Source organism: Cibotium barometz, chromosome 15 (genome assembly GCF_041138505.1).
Source record: "Cibotium barometz isolate CiBa-2024 chromosome 15, ASM4113850v1, whole genome shotgun sequence".
In the NCBI taxonomy this organism is placed as follows: domain Eukaryota; kingdom Viridiplantae; phylum Streptophyta; class Polypodiopsida; order Cyatheales; family Cibotiaceae; genus Cibotium; species Cibotium barometz.
In genome coordinates this window covers 26728891-26753585 of record NC_141060.1, presented here as the reverse complement: position 1 = coordinate 26753585, position 24695 = coordinate 26728891, and the positions used below count along the sequence as shown (strand labels likewise).

At 44.5% G+C, this 24695-nt stretch overlaps 1 protein-coding gene across 1 annotated transcript in view; it reads right to left on the bottom strand.

The window, feature by feature from the left end:
* Positions 1–714: 714 nt before the first annotated feature.
* Positions 715–24695, bottom strand: part of LOC147631111 (uncharacterized) — a 97677-nt gene continuing 73696 nt past the window's right edge. The window contains exons 5-6 of the mRNA XM_086809443.1: positions 1304–1435; positions 715–1220 (exon numbers count right to left, since the gene is read on the bottom strand). Of these exons, the coding sequence (XP_086665569.1) occupies positions 1031–1220; positions 1304–1435 (322 nt within the window). The 3' untranslated portion in view covers positions 715–1030. The remainder of the gene's footprint in view (positions 1221–1303; positions 1436–24695) is intronic.

Below are 24695 nucleotides of genomic sequence, written 5' to 3'. Positions count from 1 at the left end.
TGTACCCTACCTTTCAATGGTTCTCCCAAGGCTTGGTGGTGTATTGTTCTTAGCTGCGTACTGTGATACACTTCCATCAAGGTTATGGCTAGCTCTCACTTCGTCATAATGTGCCTTCAATGCCTTACCAGCGTACCTCTAATGGGAGACATAGATGCAGCCTTGATCCCCAAATAGTTCCTTTATTTTCAAAATCTGGCTTCAGTAATTTGCACATCTATGAGATCTTTTTTTCCACATGATTCCCCATCATTATGAGATCACCCATAGACACAAAGGTAGAAAACCTGACATACAGCATTAGCAAACGTGCAAGTGGTATTACAAAATGTGCAAGCATGGAAAAACCTTAATGACAAAATGAATATATGTTGAGAACACTTCACAAGAAGAACACTACATGTATGGTTAAAAGGAACTCGTTATGTTCTTGATTACAAAACTGGTTGGCTTCCCTTCAAGGCATGATCTCACATAGGAACTTTCTTACCAGTGTCAGAAAAAAACAATTTGGTTTGGGAATTGCTTCTTGGGTCCATGAGAAGAAGCCAATGGTGGCACTCTGGAAGCCAGGTACTAAGGTACTAGTTTATATTAGCATAATCTACATAAAATGTACTGGAAACATGATTTTTAGAACTCAAATTTATAGATTCAAAAAATCCTTGGTCACTGCCAATGAAAACACACGTGCAAACAAAGAAAGACCTAGTCTTTGAGAATATGAGCTTTAATAAAAGAGTATGCAAAGACCATCATAAGGTCCATGTGAGCTTCAATGAGATGTACAAAAAGACCAACAAGTTGAGTCCTTCCTCTGCTAACCCTCTGACCATTACTTTTTCAAGGTATTATGAAGACTCCTGATTCTTTCATGCTCAATCTCTATAATACATCCCTGAAGATTAAAGATTTAACTCCGATAAAAATATGGAGAATTCCATTGCAGTAATTGGAACCTTCTGGCTATAGCAGGGGGCCATGGCTAACACATGTAAATGTTTTCACAAAAGCATTACAAGTTACTAGTTCAGTGTCCTGTGTGGTCTCTAATAAATTGCTGAATGTCTGTGATTTGGTTAGTAAGCACTGAAGCCTCCGAAACAGTGACTTTGTTTACACATTGAGAAAATTTGAAAGATTCTCCTTCTTTACCTAGGGTGACCTCACTTGCCATGTCAGCAGCCAAGATTGCATTCCGAGTCACGCGTAACTTGTCGCTGCATCCAATAAAAAAAAACATCATCAGGTCAGAAATTGGAAAAGAATTCCCTAGTTCTAAGCAAAGTTTCAAAGAAATTACATCTCCTTTTCGAGCTGCTTGCGAATGAAATCTGTCGAATGTGCTGTGACTTTGTCCATCTTGTTGCAGACTACCAGTATAGGGACTTTCTTCTTCACCACCCATGCTTTAGATAAGACCTCATATAAATACCTAATGAAAAATAAAAGCAGACCATCTGTTATGAAAGAGAAAACTAACCACCTACTCAAGTTTATAATGTAGATGGTATGCATAGCAGCTTTTTATTTGCATTTGCTCTTGGCAATGTTTTGCTCGAATGAGGTAAGACTCATCACTAGCGTGAAACATACGCCAATGCAACAGGGTTTTTTTCTTTTTTCTTTTCTCTTTTTTGCGGGGGGAGAGAGAGAGAGAGAGAAAGAAGTTTTCAGAAGACCCAGAGGGTCTAAGAGACCAAAAACGTAGGACAATGTATCCATGATAAATACTGAACCATCCAAAAGAAAAAACAAGGAGTACATCCTAAATTTTCCTACTTAGTGCCTTGAAAACTTCCCTAGACACTTATTGCGCCTCGAAAACTTGCCCAGCCAAAAACCGCAAGTGAACACTAAGGCCTTTACATGGCGGGCCAAAAACTGTACGAAACTAGCTACATAAGCTGGAGTATCATGTGATGCTGCATCATGATAATGTGTGATCATACACTAATACCATCCTCCTCTAGAATAGAACGCAAAGCAGCCATAGCATCTCTTCTCTGTCATGGGAGCTCACCATATCATCGAATGATCTGCAGCTGCCAAGTGGAGGGATGAGGCCAGTGAGGTCTGGGACATCTCGCTCTCAAAAGGGATCGCACACGCACACTAGTGACAACCCGTGTACGTTGAGCCAGAGAATCACGCATCCCTGTAGTCCGTCAACCTGGCTGGTCAAGCTGCTGCTCTTGTCCAGCCACTATAGTCAGCAGCTGTGACACAGAAATCTGTGATGGAGGTCTCGGAGACGCCTTGTTGGCTTTGTCTCTCGGAGTGCTGCTTCAGTAATACCTCTGCGTGACGACGAAGATCCAATCAACACATGCCTAAACATCTCTACTCAAACTGCATGACCCCTGAGAGGGGGCCAAATCCTTCCCGGAAGACAGAATGAAATCTTCCTCGGATCTCATAGTAGGTTGGGCATCAAATGATGTTCCTCATCCTCCACCTCACCAGTGGTGCATGCTTTTGCTCTGCCACTCTCAACCCTAAGACAATGAGAAGATGCCCTCAGCTGGCCAATCGCTATCTGCATGGCATGTGACACCTGCGTCTGTAAGTACTCAATGAAGCCATCCTCTGAAAGTCTCAAAAATGCTCTGTAAAACTGAGGTTTCGCGGTGAGCACTGGTGGGGACACCCATGTCCGACTCGTGTGGAACCCTAGCAAGTCCAGCTGAATGAGAACGTTGATCTCTTACCGTGAGAGATCCAAAAACAGAGAATTCAAGCTGTACTAGAAGGAAGGAAGGCGATCCATCTCGAGGCTATGCCCATCAAACCAATCAACTGCCTGAGTGTACCACGAGTGTACGACAATCTGCCATGTCCATCCGGAAGTAACTACATTGATGACTCAAGGGCCAATCTCAGAAACACTCCAAACTCTGCTAGCACAATCTCATGTGGCACAGATGGCTTACTCCTGATCATACATGAAAGCATCATCACTGCTCTTCCAGGTTGTCTCACTAAGATCTGGTCCCCGAAAAGGGGGCCCCATACATCATTGCTGGGTGCACCAAAGTATCAAATAGCCAACATTTGGTGCCTGGTCCTTGCAAATGGGCCAGGAAACACTGCCTCTCTAGGCGGGCTAGGGATGCACATCCTCTCACAAAACGTGCATCAGAAACTAGTCTCATGGAAAAGATCAGGCCTGTAAAAGTAATCTCCACCTGGGCTCACCTCTATGAGTAATGTGTTGAAGACCATGGCCTTGATTTTGCTGAGATTGACCATGAAGTCCGTCATCAGAAAACCTCTAGAGTGCATCTAAATGTCTCTGCATTCCCTCTGCAGAGGCTGAGATCAAAACAATGTCATCTGCATATATAATAGAATGGGCACCACTGCCTGACCCAGTCATGAGCCTGCATCCCCAAATCTGTCCACAAAGAGTGAGAACTCATCAATATACAAACAGAGTGTGTGGGAGAGAAATGCTTGTATCCTTTTGAATCCTTGCTTTCTTGATGGATGCATGCTTGGATAGGAGTGATTATAGGTAGGTTCTCTCTCGTGAGCCTTCCCCCTCTTTCCACCTCTTGTGAGTGAGATCCATTGTGCAGCAAACTTTCTTCTCACCTCCATCAAGGTGGTTCAAGCTCTTCCTCCACAACCCATAGCGATGGAACTGGTCTATGCTAGGTTGCATGAAACATTTCTGTTAGGGAAACGTCATATAAAAGGAAACGTGAGGAAACGGCAAACCTATGTGGATGGAAACGCTGAGGGTAGGTCGCGTTTCAAAGCCGAACCATATTTGCCCGATCTTCAAGCGTAACCTTGGAGCAAACCTGAATAACTTCCCTTGTTATGCCAAGCAAATGGACTTGCACTGGAGGATAGGAGTTAGCAAACTCAATCTTGCAGAAGCTACACTTCCATTTTTTGCTTCCCCCTTTACTGAATGTAGCTATAGGAGTGACATACTTCCAAAGGGGCTCAGGGGTGACTGGTGGTTTGGGCTTGAATGGGTTCACAAGAGACACTGCGGAAGTCCATGGTGAGGAAAACATTGTTGGAGTCACCTGAATGCAGGAGCTCTTCTTGTTTGAGGTGGGTTTTTTCCCTCAGACTCGAGTCTTGGTGCATAGCCACTCTGGAACCAGCACAAGCTCAATGCATTTGCAATTTAGGGCTCTTTTTCGAATAGCATCAGAAAGTGAGAATTTTTTAGGTCAAGGGGGCACCTGCAAAATGAGAAAAGCACGGTTCTCCAGGCACAATGAAAGCACAAGCATGGGAGAGGTTTCGTTTGGTTTGTTGAACCAATCTTCTCTTCCTGCACGAACCTGTAGGCATGCAGGTGCGCACGGGAGAGTGCAGGAGTGCAGGTGCGCTGGGAAGCAAAAAACGTACAGAATGTGGGCTGCAAAGCAAAAACTTGAACATAAGGTCTTAAAGGAGCATGTTACACAGCAACCTGTACTCTCTTTGGAAAATTAGCAAGAGGTAGTGGAGTAAGTCTTTGGAAACTTGTTGTCACTCTTACCAATTCCAGCAGCCTCTGCTAGTGTTCTCTTGCTCGTAACACAAACTATGAGTGAAACCCATAGGAACAAAAATAGAGCATACCAGAAAGGTTGATGGAACCTTGAGGCTGATGGTATCTATGTTGCTGTTAATGAGAATTAATTCACATTGCCTCATTCAAACCTTTGTGCATAAAGCTTGTCAAATATTGTTCTAACCCGCTTTTCTGTTCCATGCTTTTCTCTAGATCTGAGACAGCGTCATTATCCACCAAGTCTGGCGGTGCTCTACGCCATTGTCAGGAAAGGTCCAATGTGAACCTGGAGTAGAGAAATATGAAACCTGCCGACTCTTCGGCATGTTTACATCCTTAGTCACCTTTGAAATGGAAAAGGGCCAAACTTCAAAAAGGAAAATTTTGAACACTTCTCAATCTGCCTCAATCTTTAGTTCCTAATCCTCAGCCATAACCAGTCATCAAACTTATGCTTAACATCCTTACAATGTTGATCAGCTTAGTGCTTGTAATCGGCTTGTCCTCAACCTTCCTCTGCTTAATCGACTCTCAAATTTATGCATGTCTCTATTAACAACATCCACATGATCTCACGTTCTGATTACCAAAGACATGACTTGTGCTCTGATGAGTGAAGAGAGGCTTGTTCTATACCAAAACTGTCCAAAGAGCAGAGAGATGCATACTAGAAAGAGAGCAGGTGTTCCGAGTGTGAATATAAAGAATATATCTATGCAAAATGCCTGTTATTGAAAATGGGGAAAGGAAAAGGCAGCTGTAATTGAAAATGGGGAAAGGAAAAGGCAGCTGTAAATGCGATTTCAAATGTACACAAAAAAAATGGACTAGAAGCTCTTCAGACTTTAACGCATAGAGGCAGATTCAAAATCGGTGTTGTTTGCCACAAAACCTCATATCTACTTGGATGGTTGCTGCAGCCATTGACCTTGATAAATCACATTTGGAAATTGGGAAACACCTCTAGAAGCCAACCAAGTTTTTGAAGGCAAGGGAGAGAAAGTAGTGCTAATTATTGAGAAGATAAGGATCCACATATTGCACCGTTCTGGACATTTCCCACTTTTCATATGTAGAAGGGCCCCCATCCCAGAATTAGGATATCTTGTTCTGAATACAGGATCAACTTGTCTTTGTTCACCAACAGATTGAACTGATTTAGTTCATCATGACGCAATGATCCCTTACCACCTAACTCTGGGCACATTGTTTTGGCCAGGGATTTCAAACTATCTGGCAATAGTTTTAGAGAATCCCGCAAGTGAAGCATTGGGATTTTGGCTTGTTACCTTTGTAGATTGTTATTTGGTATATGTAACGTTCTCTAAAAATAAGTTGCACTATCCAATTAGCATCCATTACTAAACGCTTCAATAGCAAGATGCCATCAAATTAGGAAAGATGTAGAAATAAACGTTTTTCGTGCCGTTTAATTTGGCAAAGGACATTAACCCTTTGTGACATGCAAGGAATTCATCGTAGTAAAACAACCTTAGGCTTAGCTAAACTTCACTTAGAAACACTTACGAGAAATAGAAGGGTTTCAATGCAAATGCAATGCAGCTATATTATATGCAATGATTACGAGAAATAGAAGGGTTTCAAGACTGTTTTTCCGAGTCATTGCCAGGAGAACTTCCTCCTGAGAGGCCAGAAGATCATGCCATTGATCTAATCCCTGGTAGTACTCCACCGAATAGACCGCCGTACCGTGTTAGTGCAGCCCAACAGGAAGAGATTACGAGTCAGGTGTAGGAGCTTTTGAATAAAGGGTTGATACAGCCTAGCTCATCACCCTTTTGCTCACCTGTGCTCTTAGTGCAGAAGAAGGATGGTTCTTGGCGCATGTGTATTGATTACAGGGCGTTGAACAAGAATACCATCAAGAATCGATCCCCCATACCGAGGATCGATGACATTTTGGACCGCTTACAGGGCTCCACAGTTTTTAGTCGTATTGACTTGAAAAGCGGGTATCATCAGATATGCTTTAAAATACTAATGTTCTAGTTCCCCCCCTCACACCTAGGGATGTCCACACATCTTTAACTCTGTCCAGGCACCCCCCCATTGTGAATCATTCAATATTCTGACTCAGCAACCACCATGCCCACACTTGTGCTGTTCCATTTTCACAGGGCCATGACATACCCCCCTCTTGAAAAATGGCAAGCGTCCTCGATTGCATTCTGGTGATACAACAAAATATCCAAAGTGAAATATACATTATGGCAAGATCAGCGTCCCAATCTCTCTAAGCCATGCACATGTATCAACATCATTCACTGCAAAACAATGACGTAGTAATAGTCCAAGTTGTATACCACTATGATCCATACATATCCACAAAATCTCATGTGACAAGTACACATATATCATAGAAGTCCCATAAACAGATGTACTGTCAGCCTCAGTACCTTCGGGTGAGATAAAAATTGCACCAAGCGACCTCTAGATGTCATCTGAGCCTGTCTGTATCAAGGGAGTGGAGGTGCTACCTCCCTCTTGAGCATCAGGTAATGCTCCAGACCCATGCTCTGCTGAACTTGAATGAGCCACAACAAGAGTCGGCTCTAACTCAAAGGCATCGAGATAAAGCTGCAAAACCTAAGGTGAATCTGTTATAAGTCACCTTCCTCCATCCACTTCGCATTCATCGGTGAATAGTTCTTGAACTTCACAAGATAGCGACGGGAAACTTTACCTCGTACCTTCCTTTCTTTATGTGCCAGTATTTGCTCTGGAATCAGAACCTCATCAAGTTCCTCAACTTCCGGCTGAGCCTCATCTCATACATCCTCAGGCACATCCCCACGAAAAGGTCTAAGAAGACTCACGTGAAAAGCATTGTGAATCCTCCAGTGATCTGGTAACTTCAAACGATAGATTACCTCACCAATCTTTTCCAAAACCTGAAAAGGCCCATATTAACGCATGCTCAACTTAGGGAATAAGCGCTCTTTACCCTTCATCTTCTTGAGTCTAGCCTTTTCAAAGAACAAAAGAACCCAATCACCCAATGCAAACTGTAAATCACGTCTGTGACGGTCTGCGGCTTTCTTTTGCTTCTGCTGAGTTTTCTGGAGTGCCAACTTAACTCTCCGATAAGCTTCATCCAAACTCTCCACATACTGATCAGCCTCAAAGATCTTATCCTTTGTATGCAAAATGGGTGGTACCTTCTTCCCTCCTTCTACAATCTCAAAAGGCGCCTTGCCTGTCGAGGTATGTACAGTGTTGTTATATGCAAACTCCAGCAAAGGAAGATACTTTTCCCATTGTTGCTTGTGCTCTAACACATAACACTTGAGAAGATCCAATACTGTAGAGTTAGCCTCTTCTGATTGACCATCTGTCTGTGGATGAAATGACGATGAAAACTTGAGAGTTGTACCCATGTTGTCAAACAACCCTCTCCAGAACAAACTCGTCATCCGTGGATCACGGTCACTAATGATAGACGTAGGCAAGCCGTGATACTTGAAGATGTTCGCCATGAACAACTTCACCATATGATCCACTTTGATCGTCTTACGCACGGGAATGAAATGTGCTTGCTTACTGAACCTGCATATGATAGTCCAGATGCCATCATTTCCCGTTTGTGTCCATGGAAGATCAAATATAAAATCCATGGCAATGCTCTCCCAAGGTCTATCTAGAATAGGTAAAGGTTGTAATAACCCTGGTGTCTTCTAACGGTCAAACTTTACCTTCTGACATACGATGCATTGCCTCACAAAGGCATCAACATCTCTTCTCAAGGTTGGCCAATAAAAGAAAGTCTCCACTGCTTTGACCGTGGCGTCAATACCTCTATGACCTGCATACAGTGGAGCATGACTTTCAATCATAACCTTGAGTCGCAATGGCTTGGTAACACACAGTCTGCCATGCATCAATAAAAACCCATCTCTGAGAGTATAGTGCTCATGCCGATGACCCTCAGACATCTGATCATACAACCTTTCAAAGTCCTCATCATGGGCATACTGCTCTTTCATTTCATCAAGCTCATGATGATAAGCAAGTGAAACGGCAGAGACCTGTGGCTTGCGTGACAAAGCATCTGCCACTACATTCTTTTTGCCTTTCACATGCACAATCTGGAAGTGAAACATTGACAAAAAGTTTGCCCAACGTATATACTTCTCTGAAAGCTTAGTTTGCGTGAGGAAATAACGCAAGGTCTGATGATCTGTCTCTACAGTAAAATCAGCCCCAAGCAAGTAGTGTTTCCATGTAGAAAGAGCGTGAATTACAGCCAACATCTCTTTCTCATAAACCTGTAAATGCTTCTCGGCATCTTGCAATATTCTACTCTCATAGGCTATGACATGTACCTCTTGCATGAGAACTGCACCAATGCTACTTCCACATGCATCACACTGGACAACAAAAGTCTTTCAGAGGTCCGGTAACACCAATACTGGGTCCGAAGTAAGCTTTTCTTTGAGCTTTTTGAATGCTATAATTTCCCGATCAGCCCATCTAAACGGAGTTGCCTTCTTCGTCAAAGCATGAAGAGGCGAAGCAATTTCAGCAAAGTGCCGTATGTACCGCCTGTAATAGGAACACAATCCTAGAAAACTGAATGGGAGAGTTAATTAGGGTTAGAGTTCATGTGGGAGACATACACAGAGAAACAAGGGAGAGAGAGAGAGAGAGAGAGAGAGAGAGTTGTGGGGATAAGTCAACTCACCAAGTGTTGAGTGTGTGACTCCCCTATCACACATGTATATTGCACTAGTACACATAGTGCACTTAGTACATTAAAAGTACTAAGTGTACTATGTACTATAACTTATGGACTTGTACACACTATAAGGGTGGGCATAGTGCCTTTACCCCAACAACCTCCCACTTAAAGGCAAAGTGCCCTCAAGTAAAGGAAAAGAAAAAATCAGCATATACATGATAATATACAAGGCCATATCAAGGCTGAAACTGGCCTCATCCAATGCCCATCAAGTGTCTGCAATGAGCAAACCGCTCCGGAGGCAAACTCTTTGTCAACAGATCAGCCGGGTTGTCATCCGTATGAATCTTAACAAGCTGAATTTGCTTGTTCTCTATCACCTCTCTGATGAAGTGATACTTCACATCCACATGCTTCGTCTTTGCATGAAAGACAGGGTTCTTTGCCAACTGGATGGCACTCTGACTGTCACAATGCAACAATGGAATATCCCCTGTATAACCCAAATCAACCACTAACCGAGATAGCCATAATGCCTCCTTGCAAGCCTCTGTGGCTGCAATATACTCGGCCTCTGTAGTAGATAAGGCAGTGCACTTCTGCATCCTGGATATCCATGACACAGCACCTCCTGTGAATGTAAACACATAAACGGTAGTAGACTTCCGGTTATCTGGATGACCGGCATAATCCGAATCCGTGTAACCATGCACTAATGCATCCTGTTTGCCAAAGCAAATGCACATATCCTGTGTGCCCTTCAGGTATCTCATGACACCTTTCACTGCTTCCCAATGCTTCTTGCCAGGGTTGGCCATATATCTACTAACCACTCCCACTGCAAATGCAATGTCTGGCCTAGTAGCAACCATGGCATACATGAGACTGCCACAAGCTGAAGCATACAAAATCTTGGCCAGATCAGCCCTGCAACAGCCCACAGTCAGATAGTGGCAGGGCTGATATGGCCAAGATTCCGTATGCTTCAGCTTGTGGCAGTCTCATGTATGCCATGGTTGCTACTAGGCCGGACATTGCATACATGAGACTGCCACAAGCTGAAGCATACGGAATCTTGGCCATATCAGCCCTGCCACTATCTGACTGTGGGCTGTCCATAGCACTGAGTTTCACATATGGAGGCAAAGGAGTACTAGTCTTCTTCCCCCCGTCCATATTGAACCTCTGCAAAACTTTGCCAATGTATTCCTTCTGAGACAAATACAACACATGCTGATTTCTGTCCCGAAGTATCCGCATACCCAAAATGTGATTTGCATCACCTAAATCCTTCATATCAAAGGTTTGATGCAGCCTCTGCTTCAAGGTATCCATCTCCTTACGAGATTTCCCGGCAATCAACATATCATCAACATACAAGATGAGGATCAATAGACTGCCATCCAAGGCTTTCTTGGTGTATAAGCAGTGATCTATGTCACTTCTCCTGAATTTCTGGGATTTCATGAATGTATCAAATTTATGATACCATTCCCTTGGTGCTTGTTTGAGCCCATAAAGACTCTTTTTCAGCTTGCATACAAGCTTCTCCTTTCCGCTCACTGCATAACCCTCTGGCTGTTGCATATATATCTCCTCATGTAGATCACCGTGAAGAAAAGCAGTCTTCACATCCATCTGAATCAAGTCCAGATCATCATGTGCAACCAAAGCTAACACAGCTCTAAGTGTGGTCATTTTGACCACTGGAGAGAAGATCTCATCAAAGTCCACATCATATTCCTGCTTGAAGCCCTTAGCCACTAACCTGGCTTTGTATCTTGGCTTTGCATCAGGTGCAACTTTGAGCCTGTAAACCCACTTGCATGGCAAAACCTTCTTGCCTGCAGGCAAATGCACCAACTTCCATATTCCATTTTTGTGCAGAGAATCCATCTCTGACTTCATAGCACGCTCCCATAGAGCCTTGTCTGCCCTCTGTAAAGCCTCCTTGTAACATGAGGGCTCCCCACAGTCAGTAAGCATCAAGTAGTCAACCCCTGGAACAAACCTGTCAGGGGCTCTGGAGGGTCTTGTGGACCTCCGTACCCAATGACCATCATTTGCAGGTTGCTGTCCAGCCTGCATATCACCTATTGGTGGCTCCTGTTCCATGCCATAAGGCTGAAAAATCATGCCCGGTATCTCCTCTAACTCTGGTATATCCATAGGGATATCTTCTGCCATGTCTGGCTGTCCATTTGGACCATTTTCAGCATCATTTAAGGGCTGGTGTTGCTGCTGTAATGGCTGATTTACAGCCCTTGGTTGTTGTCCATGATGTCCATCATCATCAAAGATGACTCTGCCAGGCTCCTCTTGCCTTGCAGGCTCCTTATACATGCATGTTTCATCAAAAATGACATCATTGCTGCGTATGATCTTTCTATTCACGGGATCCCAAAGTCTATACCCCATTTCACCTTTGTCACCATATCCTAGGAATATGCATTTGTGAGACTTAGGATCAAGTTTGGTGCGCATTTCCCTGCGTATGTGCACGTACGCAACGCAACCAAACACTCTCAAGTGCTTGTATGACGGAGGCTTCCCTGTCCATACTTCTTCTGGCACTTTCCCACCAAGCCTCGTGTTAGGTGACCTGTTTATAAGGTGAACGGCTGTCATAACAGCTTCAACCCAAAAACCATGAGGTAATGCAGCATGTAACAACATAGAACGGACCTTCTCCTGAATGGTCCTGTTCATCCTCTCTGCTGTCCCGTTTTGTGGAGGATCATAAGGAGTAGAGAGCTCCCTCTTGATGCCTTTAGCATCACAAAAGTCCTGAAACTGTTTGGACATATACTCTCCCCCATTGTCGGAACGCAAAGCCTTCAGTGTTTTGCCAGTTTGATTCTCAACATGAGCAACAAACTTCTCAAACACTGAGAATGTATCACTCTTCAAACGAAGAGGATAAACCCACACCTTGCGTGTGGCATCATCTATAAAAGACACAAAATATTTTGCCCCTCCCAAAGAAAGCTGAGGCATCTCACATACATCTGTATGCACAAGCTCTAACTGAGCATCTTTCTGTCCAAGAGCTTTCTTGTGGGGGCACTGGAGTTGCCTGCCATATATACAATGCTCACAAAACTGAAAACTTGAAAACTTTAGAGAAGGCAAGTAACCCAAACGAGACAATTGCTCCATTCCTTTGACACTCATGTGTCCCAACCGGCTATGCCACATAGAGATTTCCGGCAGCTCGGTTGCATTTACATTAGCATGGTGACAAACACCTGCATGCATGAAGTAAAGAGTGTCTACCTTAGAGCCTCTGGCAACAACCAGTGAGCCCTTACTAATCTTCCACTTTCCACGACCAAATGTGGTAACATAATCAGCATCATCAAGCTGTCCAGTAGAAAGCAGGTTCTTCTTGATCTCAGGCACATGCCTGACATCATGGAGCATAAGCTGTGAGCCATCTGAAAACACAAGCCGCACATCACCTCTGCCAAGAATCTTGCATGCATGGTTATCACCCAAATAAACTACTCCTTCATTGCCAGCAGTATACCTAACAAACAAGTCTCTGCAACCTGTGACATGAAAGGAGGCACCTGAATCAATGATCCATGAGTGCATACCATGACCATCTCCTGTAAGAAGTGAATGGGCATCAAGTGAAGACGTGAATAGGACCTCATCCTCACTGTCACCTGCATGTGACACACTGATTTCTTCAATCTTGACTCCACTTTTGCCCTTTGGCTTTACATCTTTGGCTTCATCTTTGTCTTTGTCTTTGCCTTTTCCCTTTTCCTTTTGATCATTTTTCCATTTGTAGCATTGCTTTTTGATGTGTCCCTTCTTGCCACAATAATGGCATTCCAAGTCCTTTTTGGAGCGGGACTTGCTCCTTCCCCGTTCTTGGCTTTTACCCCTTTGTTGGGATCTCCCACGTGCATTCATTGCATTGGACTTTCCAACAGAGTTGTTTTTCCTGTTCATCTCCTCTTGAAGGAGAGCACCCTCAACATCTGCATATGACAGCATAGCATTCGAATTGCTAGTGGCTGTCCTAAATGTGTCCCAACTCTCTGGCAAAGTGCATAAGAGAAAAGTGGCTTTGAACTCATCGTCCATTGCCAACTTTTGATTTATAACTTGGCTGACAATACCATTAAACTCATTTAGATGGGCTGCCATAGACGCCCCTTCCTTCATCTGAAGACCTATGAGTTTCTTCAACCAATACACTTTGCTTGAGGCACTTTGCTCGGCATACAAGTCCTGCAATCTCTGCCACATTCCCCAAGCTGTCTTCTCTTCATGAATGCTGAAAAGTAAAGTGTCTGACACAGACAACATGATGGTGGATCTTGCCAGCTCATCCATATCTTCCCACTCTTCAGCAGTAAGAGAAGCGGGCTTTACACCCCTTTCTTTGATAGGCTTGTGCTGCTTCTTCTGGAGCAACACATTATAGCACTGGGTTTGCCAAATATCATAGTTATGTGAGCCTTCAAGCTTCTTGATGTGAAGCAATGAAGAGCTCTCACCTGTGGTTGCCATAGCAATATGCAACCTGTCAATGCCTGACTCCCTGCAAAATGTGCAAACACTGCACCAAAAGCACACAAAGTGCTCACAGTTGTTCTCCCAAAGTTTATCTCCCACTGCGGAAGCAAGAATGCAACTTTTCTCCCACTGTATGTGATGAAATCACCAAAATCTGGTTGCTGCAGATTTAGGACAGCACCTTAAATGTGCTCTGTTGCCCTTCCAAAGTACTGTACAGCAGTACTAAGTGCTCACCAATGATGTATCAAACCTGTACCAGCAAGTACAGCAGCTGAAATTGAACCTTTTCCTCACTCAAATCAGTGTACAGCCATGCCAAAACTTGTACAAAACTGTACCAAATCTGTACCAGCAGGTACAGTAGCAATAAATGCTCTCCTGGCTGTCCAAATGAGTGAAAATCAGACTTTTACAGTCCCGAACACTGCATACAACAGTCCCGAACAGAAATTGGGCAAAAGCCCCTTGACTGCAAGCTGATTTCTGAGGATTCAAGGCATAAAAGTCTTGCCTGCTGCTTTGCCAAGCTTAACAAGCATAAAATCTTGAAAAGACCCTTGATTTACAGGCACATTGAGTGCTTGACAGGCATCAACACGTTGCCCAAAGCATCAAATGTGATTGCCTGCATGCAAATCAATCCAATCGGCACAAAAGCCCTTTGATCTGCACTGCAATTTGCTGCAATTTTGCCCGAATGTGCGATTTCTCACATCATACAGCATGTATGAGTGCTAAATTGCACAATTACATCAAAAGCCCCAAATTTTGACATCCAATTTCCTGCAAATTGATCCTGATTGTGACCAATGTCACCCAATTTTGCCAATTTTGCTCAAAAATTGAGCAATTCGGCACCTGTACCTGCTCAATTGCAAATCCCAAGAAAAATTGAAGCAAAATACCTTGTAATTTTTGATTTTTTGTTGCAGAAAAAAGGGTTGATGAATTTGGTGCTGCTATTGCAGAAATGGTCGCAGCATGCTGTGGCGGTGGCGGTGGCGGAGAAACCGTTGGCTGAAGAGAAGCGAGACTGTAGGAGGAGACAGGAAGCTCAAGACGACTTGCACACAGTCGCAGCAGTGAAAATGGAACATGCAGGTGTACTTTGCTACGCCTTGGGGCCAGGAGTCTGACGCCTTGTGGCCACCAATCGCTACACGTTCACCGCACCTGCGAGCTCCTGCGAACGGGAACGATGCGCGAGCTCCTGCGACGACGGGAACGTTCAGCGGAAGCTCTATGCGTGCAGCGTGTGTACTGCACTATGTGGCAGCACAAATTGGACGCCTGGCTGCTCAGCGCTGACACGCCTGCCTAGTGTTCGATGGACGCCCGCCTGCTGTGCGCTGACTCATAGACGTGTTCGCTCGCTCGAGTATGGACACCTGCCACCTTCTCTTTCTGCTCACCTGCATGCGATTGCTGCGAGCGCTGCTGCCCTGCACTGGAGGTGTGTGAAGCGACCCAAGCACTTATCCCTGCCGCCCGTCAAGCTTCACTGTTCTATGCTGGCCAAAGATGCTATCTGTAAGCACCTGCTCCACAACCTGAAATGCAGCTTCAAACTGTTCACATGGAACAGCCTTACAATTTGGATAAGCTCTACTTGCCGCTGGGGGAGGATCAAGACAGCTACCTAAGCTCTGATACCAGTTGAATGGGAGAGTTAATTAGGGTTAGAGTTCATGCGGGAGACATACACAGAGAAACAAGGGAGAGAGAGAGAGAGAGAGTTGTGGGGATAAGTCAACTCACCAAGTGTTGAGTGTGTGACTCCCCTATCACACATGTATATTGCACTAGTACACATAGTGCACTTAGTACATTAAAAGTACTAAGTGTACTATGGAGAAGAAGAATTAGGGTTAGGTTTTCATGTGGGAGACATACACACAGAGAAGCAGGGAGAGAGAGAGAGAGAGAGTTGTGGGGATAAGTCAACTCACCAAGTGTTGAGTGTGTGACTCCCCTATCACACATGTATATTGCACTAGTACACACAATGCACTTAGTACATTAAAAGTACTAAGTGTATTATGTACTATAACTTATGGGCTTGTACACACTATAAGGGTGGGCATAGTGCCTTTACCCCAACAAAAACTGCGTACATCATGCACGGTCCTCAAAGCTGGCCAATTAAGTATTGCTTCCACCTTTGCTGGATCCATACGGACTCCATGCGCAGACACAATATGCCCCAAGAAATGTATCTCCTGCAAAAAGAACTCACTCTTCTTGCCATTAACAACCAGTCTATGGTTTCTGAGTTCTGCAAACACAATGGCCAAATGCCTTCTATGCTCTTCCTCAGTTCGTGAATGCACAATCATATCATCAAAGAATGTGCCCACAAACTCTCTATGAGGCCTGAAAATCCTGTCCATCATTCTGTTAAATGTGGCAGGCGCATTTGTCAAACCAAAGGGCATAACCAAGAACTCATACAACCCAAACGTGGTTCGGAATGCTGTCTTATGCACATCCTCGGGTCTAATGCGTATCTGATGATACCCGCTTTTCAAGTCAATACAACTAAAAACTGCGGAGCCCTTTAAGCGGTCCAAAATGTCATCGATCCTTAGTATGGGGAATCGATTCTTGATGGTATTCTTGTTCAACGCCCTGTAATCAATACACATACGCCAAGAACCATCCTTCTTCTGCACTAAGAGCACAGGTGAGCAAAAGGGTGATGAGCTAGGCTGTATCAACCCTTTATTCAAAAGCTCCTACACCTGACTCGTAATCTCTTCCTGTTGGGCTGCACTAACACGGTACGGCGGTCTATTCGGTGGAGTACTACCAGGGATTAGATCAATGGCATGATCTTCTGGCCTCTCAGGAGGAAGTTCTCCTGGCAATGACTCGGAAAAACAGTCTTGAAATCCACATAAGAAATCAGTCCTGTCCTTATCTAACATAGACAAATTAGACTTAGACTCATCATCCTGTGCATCCTTTACATAAATCAAGTACGCGGAAAGATGCTTTTTCATTACTGATGAAATCGCCGAAGCGGATACAATAGGAACAGATTCCCCTTTAAGTTTTACATCCAATACATGTTCTTTCTCTCTATGAGTCAGAGTGATTTTCCTATTGTAAGTATCCACCACCACATGTACCCTGTGTATCAAACTTCACTGCAGCTCCCCCTTCCTTGTAATCCTTCGCCTTTCCCATAGGCGTTAGATTATCATATGAAAGTGGCTTCGCAAGATTGCTGCCCCCAACATTCATGCCCATCATTGGGTCAACATTTCCCATTCCCACACCAGGCATACCATACATACCAGCCATGTTTCCAAACATTCCATTATGCATACCTCGCTGCATACCACCAAACATATTGCCTTGCATTCCAGGTTGCATGCCCCCAAACATATTTCCTTGCATACCGGACTGCATACCACCATACATATTCCCCTGCATACCAGGCTGAAAATTAGCTCCAAAAGGCCCGTGCATACCCATGCCTCCCTGAGGATAACCCCCAGTCATAGATTGGAACACCGAGCCACCACCAAAATAACCTCGATGCATATTCTGCTGAGGAACAGGTGGCTGTCCATAGAAGGAACTCTGAGAGTTTGCACCATAAGCATGCTGCATGTTCGGAAACTAGCCAAAAGATGGTTCCTGTGGGATGGCACCACTATGACCCTGTGGAAGATTCTTAGAACAAACCTTCTTCTTCTTTTTCTCGAGCTCTGTGCGAGATCTCATAAATTCAGCAAATCTCTCACTCTGTGTGAGCTACATAAATACATCCATACCACTAGCCAAACGATCTTTGAACCGAGCATCATCATCCTCTTTACCAAGCACATCTTTTGGCTGTGTTACATCCTCATAAGGCTCAGCATCTGCAGCCTGTTCTCCTGCATGAATATCCTCAGATACATCTCTCTCAGGAGAAGTCTCTTGCTCTTCCTCTTCATGATAGAAGTACTCATCCTCTGTATCAGACATGTTTGCTGAATTTTTCAGCGACGGTTTTCCCAAGGTTCACGGTGAGACCCTGCTGTGCGCAAAAGTCATCATGAGCCACAAGGTGTCTTTGAAGCCCAACCTGCGTGTCGGATACCAAGACGATGTCATCAACATAAAGCATAACATGGACAGTAATACCTGATAGCTCAACCCCAGAGCCTCCTCCCTGTGTGATGTAGTCGACCACCTCATCAATATAGAGCCCAAAGAGCATGTGTCACCAGCCTAGACATTTCCCAGTCTGAAAGGGGTCTGGTGGACTCCAGGATGTTTAAATATTTGGAAAGTACAAGCTTTGGGAATGGGGGATTATCCTAGAATACAAAGGACCACACTCCTAAAATTTAGGAGAGTTGCTATTTTTGGCCCGATTCCGATGGAAATTCTGTTCGCGTCGTTACATCTGGAATTGAGCAGATACCAAGAGTTGGCAAAGTGCCTATGACACAATGTCTACCAGCTGGGATATTTTTAGAGATAAAGTTTATGGAAGGACCCATCTCTTAGATTGGGACATGTGGCAAGAAAGTGGACCAAAGTGAGACAAGTGGCCTGACACTTGTTAGAAAGTGGATCAAAGTGAGACAAGTGGCCTCACACTTCTCACTTCACCTATTGTGTGGCTCTCCACGTGTCATTGTAGCCTTCTCTTGCCATTTTAGCTCATGGGAGGCCCAAATCTATAAATTGGAGCCCTCTCTCTTCATTAATGGAGGCTCTCTTGCTGCACACTAGCCTCTACCACCGTTACAGGCTGCCCTAATGATGGCTACTCTCTTTCTCTCTATCTTGAAGGCTGCCCATGAAGAATACCGGCTGTTGGGGACTGTTTTGGAGGCTTCCATCGCGAAGAAATACTGAAGGCAAGGGTATTTAATCATTTATTATGATTTCTAGCCATTGTACTTGTTGTACCAACATTTGTACTTGCTGTACCTGCTGTACCAACCCTTGTACTGGATGTACTAGCTTCTGTACTTGCTGTACCACCCATTGTACCGACTGTACCAGCTTTTGTACTTGCTGTACCTATTGTACCAGCCACCGTACCAACTGTACCAACCACTATACCGGCTGTACCAGCCCTTGTACTGGCTGTACCAGCTTTTGTACTTGCTATACCTGCTGTACCAGACACCGTACCAACTGTACCAGCCATTGTACCTGCTGTACCGACTGAATGGAGAGTTGTACTTGCTGTACCCTTTCTATTGCATGAAGACCCGTGGTTTTTGGGGAAGAATCAATACCCACACAGAGGTATATGGATTATATTGTTGGCTCGGCATTTGTACAGCCTATGTTCCGGCTTGGTTGCCTCGTGTTGGGCTGTGTTATGGCATTTGTATATGGATAATCCGGCATCTCCCGTGGGGAGAGTAAGGCCCTCAAAGCTTGTACATGATATTATTCTCCTTGGGTAATAAAATACTCCAAGGGGGGGGTCGGCCCATTCCGGCCTCTATGCGGTGTCACACGTGCAAGCTCCATTTTCAGCATTTGTGGATGTTTTGTCCAGCTTTATGTTTTATGCAAAGTGATGATGGATATGTGTTAAGGCTGTGGCCATGTTTAAATGTTTTAATATGCATTGATGGTATCAACAAGTGTGTCAAAGGTCCTAGTCCCCCGGGCACCCGCCGCGAGTTACATTGGTATCAGAGCATAGGCTTTCTTGGAAGCGGAGGCTTCCTTCTATCAATAAGGAAGAGAAAAGATCTTAAGTGGGGACCACACTTACCATCATTGCTGTTAAGCATGGCCAGCCGCTTCATAGCTTATGAAGCAAGAGCATGAGCAGTAGACAGCTTGTTGATCTAAGGATTTATGAATTCACAAAATTTATCTTGGAAGTATGGAGTTGGCTTTATGTGCACACGTTTAGCACTCTTTCCATATGGATATTGTGGATTATATTATCAAGCTTACAGGCAAGCTATATGGAGATATATCTCGGGATATCTTAAGGATATGGTGAGGAGATATTTGTTTTGGCTTCATGACCAACCTGGCGAAGAACAGCTAAGTATACTTTGAGTTTGCAAAGTTGGTGCTTTTGCTATTTACTATGAAGTGTTTTTGATGTTCACTATAAAACCGGCCTCTGATAGAAACCAGAGTGCGGTAGACTAGCAGTCACCCGTCCACTTGTAGTCTAGATATGAAAACAGAAAAGATTGGGGCTAGAGTGCCCAAATCTGAAAACAAAGCGACACCTGTTGGCCCCAAAGCTTGGCGCCCCTTGCGGTATTTCTTTATTCAATTCCAAAAGTATGAAAGGCTGAGTACAACCAAAAAATCAGCCAAGAGATTACACCTGTATGTCCAATCTAACGGCCCACAATACCTCTTAGCACAGAGGATCCACGTACACAGATCTGTGTCTCAAAGCGACACACTGTGCCTCCCTCTGATCAGCCAATACCACTAAGCAGGGCAGCCATGAGCATACATCTGGCATAACTCAAGCACATGATTCAACATCTCAGCTCATACATACATGTACTGTTCAACCTCTGTCTCCACCCTTGTCAATCTGCCATACCCCTCCTCTCACAAGGGGCCAAATAGCTCAAATCTGCAACAGACATAAAGCAGTAGAAAGAGAGCTAGATGAACAGATGCAGAGCTTACCAAATTCAGCCCGTGTATCTGCACTGGAGGAAGTAACGGTACCAATCTGTACTTGCAGGCACTTGATTCCACAACCCTGCTTCACACGTGTGTATGTACTTGTCTGTATCCTCCTCCTTGCATCCAACTCTATGCTGTACTTGACTGTACAGATCTGAAAAACAGCACTGTACCAGTCTGTACTTGATTGTACTTGTCCGTACAAGACTGTACGGGCTGCACCTGCAGTAACCAAAAGTACCCGCCTGCTGTCTGGAGGCTGGTCGCCTGCGCCGCCTGCAACAGATGATGCCCAGCACCTGTACTTGCTGTTGTACAGCAGACACCACCTGTACCTGACTGTACGGCCACCTGTCAGCAGTCGTACAGGTGTCTGTACCTGCTGTACATTCTCTGTCAGAGCCCACAGCCTCTGTAACTCCTCTGGCTGTCTGCGCCGCCTGCACCCACTGAAGAAACTGCAGCCGTACTGTACTTGCAGTCGTACAGTGCTGTACGGACTGCACACGTGGACTGTACGACTGAGTTTGCAGAGGAAAACAGCAGCCACACACCCTTCAGCAGTCGACCAGTTCTTTCTCTGCTTTTCCACGCTTCCCCACAACTCCTTTTGCTCCACGTTTTCCAAAAGCTAGAGAGAGAGAGAGAGAGAGAGAGAGAGGAGAGAGACGCATGCACTCCAAAAGTGGAGTTGTCCCCTCTCCATAATAATCCTAGGGCCCCCACTTTAATTGTTATTAAAGTTCCCTAGGGACCACTAAGGCCTAGGGGCAACTTTAATAAAACATTAAAATACTAATGTTCTAGTTCCCCCCTTCACACCTAGGGATGTCCACACATCTTTAACTCTGTCCGGGCACCCCCCCATGTGAATCATTCAATATTCTGACTCAGCAACCACCATGCCCACACTTGTGCTGTTCCATTTTCACAAGGCCATGACACACTAACCCTTGTATAGCTATGCAAGGAGAAAGGTGTTGTTGTTTGCCTTGAGATGGTTTCAGGGAAACATTGTTTATGGCTCCCTTTAATAGGATGAATTCTTTTCATGGCTCCCTTTATTGGGATGGATTATATCCATGGAGATTTCTTTCTTAGACGAGATTTATATAGATATTGGGCTTCTCAAGCAATTTCTATGGACGGATTTGTCCGAGTTTATAGAGAAGAAATCTTTGGATATCTCATGGATATGATGCTTTTATGGATAAAGTCCACCTCTACTCCAAGGTGTGTGGTTAGCACCATAGTTGTTTCTCGTACGCGTACGGACAGGTTCGTACGGTACGGTTCGTACGGTACGATACCGTACGAATTCGTACGGTATCGTACGGCACGCGTTTTTTTTCTCTCCAAAAAAATTTTTCCTTGGAAAAAAATTCCAAATGCTAAAAAAAATATAGAAACCCTGCTTTACGAAGATCCCAAATGCTCGCAATACTTCGCAACTTTCGTGTCCACTCAGTATTCCATATGGGGTTGTTGAGAGACCTAAAAAATCTGGCGAGGTAGACTGGTAGTGTACACTTGATTGGTAGGATGAGAGAATCTTGCTACATCACTTAGGGATCCCTGGTATAGGTAGGCTAGACAATTAGATTCTCAAGTTATGCACGAGGGAGAAGATTTGGACATGGCCATTTTGATCTAGAGAGGAGTCCCTAAACTTATCACCCTAGATGCACTCCTCGTATTTGTGCAAGGACGGTCCCTAGTCATAAACGCTACACTGGGAGACCTTTGGTATTGCATTACCCATCCAGGTTCTTTTTTGGAGACAATCGGGAGATCCAACCGGGAGAGACACATATCCATGTTCTGGTTCCTCAAGCACTGTAGACTCCTCCCCTCCCAACCTTCCCTCACATTCAAGCTTGAAGCTCCATAGGTTGTAAGTGTAAAAAATAAAAACCGTATTTTATCGTACGGTATCCGAAAATTTCATATCGTACCAAAAATTCCCGTACGGTATCGTATCGTACGGTATCGTATTTTCGTACCGTGACAACCATGGTTAGCACGGAGTATGTGGTAAGAGTTATGGTATACAAGGATTATGGTATACAGGTCTATGGATTCTTGGACTTCTTTTCTAGGGATTTGGATCCATCCTCAGGTTTATGGATTATGTTTATGACTCCCTTTTACAGGGATGGATTATTCCTTTTGGCTCCCTTTATTTGCGATGCATTGGACTTATGAAACTCATGATTCACATACCCTGTGTAGTGTTCTCTTGTCCTACGTGCTCTCTTGAAGATTGTTTCTACCATGTGAGGGTGGAACAATAGAGAGCAGATGGAAGGAAACATGGGCACTTCAAAGGGTAGTGACAAGCACAACATACCCTGTGTAGTGTTCTCTTGTCCTACGTGCTCTCTTGAAGATTGTTTCTACCATGTGTGGGTGGAACAATAGAGAGCAGATGGAAGGGAACATGGACACTTAAGAGGGTAGTGTGAGTTGGTGGCCGAAATGCCTATAAACTATGTGTAGCAGAAATGCTTATGGAACACCAGGTTATCTATGCCTGCGAGTGATTGTTTTATCTTGTTACTTGATCCCACCTCTCATCCAAGGTGTGTGGTCAGAGTACCAACACGGAGTGCAAGTGGTAAAGTGGACATGACGGGACTTATGTCTATGCCAAGGGTCATGTGGACCGATGTCTTGTTGGCAGGAGACTTATCTTGTCTCGCCCATTTACTTGGGACATGGATTATGATATCTGGACTTATGGGACTGTTTTGTCTCGCCCATTTACTTGGGACATGGATTATGATATCTGGACTTATGGGACTAATTTGTCACGCCCATTTATCTTGGGACATGATTATGATATCTGGACTTATGGGACTGTTTTTGTCTCACCCATTTATCTTGGGACATGATTTTGATATTGGTATTATAGAGACTTATTTAGTCTCGCCCATTTCTTTAGGACATGGATTCTTCAGTTATATTGGATTTTTGAGACTGTCTCGTCTCGCCCAATCAATGGGACATGATTATATCTTGAATATATGGCTTGAAGCTTAAAGTTGCGGACAACTTTTAAGAAGTTGGGGAGGATGTCACCAGCCTGGACATTTCCCAGTCTGAAAGGGGTCTGGTGGACTCCAGGATGTTTAAATATTTGGAAAGTACAAGCTTTGGGAATGGGGGATTATCCTAGAATACAAAGGACCACACTCCTAAAATTTAGGAGAGTTGTTATTTTTGGCCCGAATCCGATGGAAATTCTGTTCGCGTCATTACATCTGGAATTGAGCAGATACCAAGAGTTGGCAAAGTGCCTATGACACAATGTCTACCAGCTGGGATATTTTTAGAGATAAAGTTTATGGAAGGACCCATCTCTTAGATTGGGACATGTGGCAAGAAAGTGGACCAAAGTGAGACAAGTGGCCTGACACTTGTTAGAAAGTGGATCAAAGTGAGACAAGTGGCCTCACACTTGTCACTTCACCTATTGTGTGGCTCTCCACGTGTCATTGTAGCCTTCTCTTGCCATTTTAGCTCATGGGAGGCCCAAATCTATAAATTGGAGCCCTCTCTCTTCATTAATGGAGGCTCTCTTGCTGCACACTAGCCTCTACCACCGTTATTACAGGCTGCCCTAATGATGGCTACTCTCTTTCTCTCTCTCTTGAAGGCTGCCCATGAAGAATACCGGCTGTTGGGGACTGTTTTGGAGGCTTCCATCGCGAAGAAATACTGAAGGCAAGGGTATTTAATCATTTATTATGATTTCTAGCCATTGTACTTGTTGTACCGGCATTTGTACCTGCTGTACCTGCTGTACCAGCCCTTGTACTGGATGTACTAGCTTCTGTACTTGCGGTACCACCCATTGTACCAGCTGTACCAGCTTTTGTACTTGCTGTACCTGCTGTACCAGCCACTGTACCGGCTGTACCAGCTTTTGTACTTGCTGTACCTGCTGTACCAGCCACCGTACCGGCTGTACCAACCACCGTGCCGGCTGTACCAGCCATTGTACCGGCTATACCGGCTGAATGGAGAGTTGTACTTGCTGTACCCTTTCTATTGCATGAAGACCCGTGGTTTTTGGGGAAGAATCAGTACCCACACGGAGGTATATGGATTATATTGTTGGCTCGGCATTTCTACAGCCTATGTTCCTGCTTGGTTGCCTCGTGTTGGGCTGTGTTATGGCATTTGTATATGGATAATCGAGCATCTCCCGTGGGGAGAGTAAGGCCCTCAAAGCTTGTACATGATATTATTCTCCTTGGGTAATAAAATACTCCAAGGGGGGGGTCGGCCCATTCCGGCCTC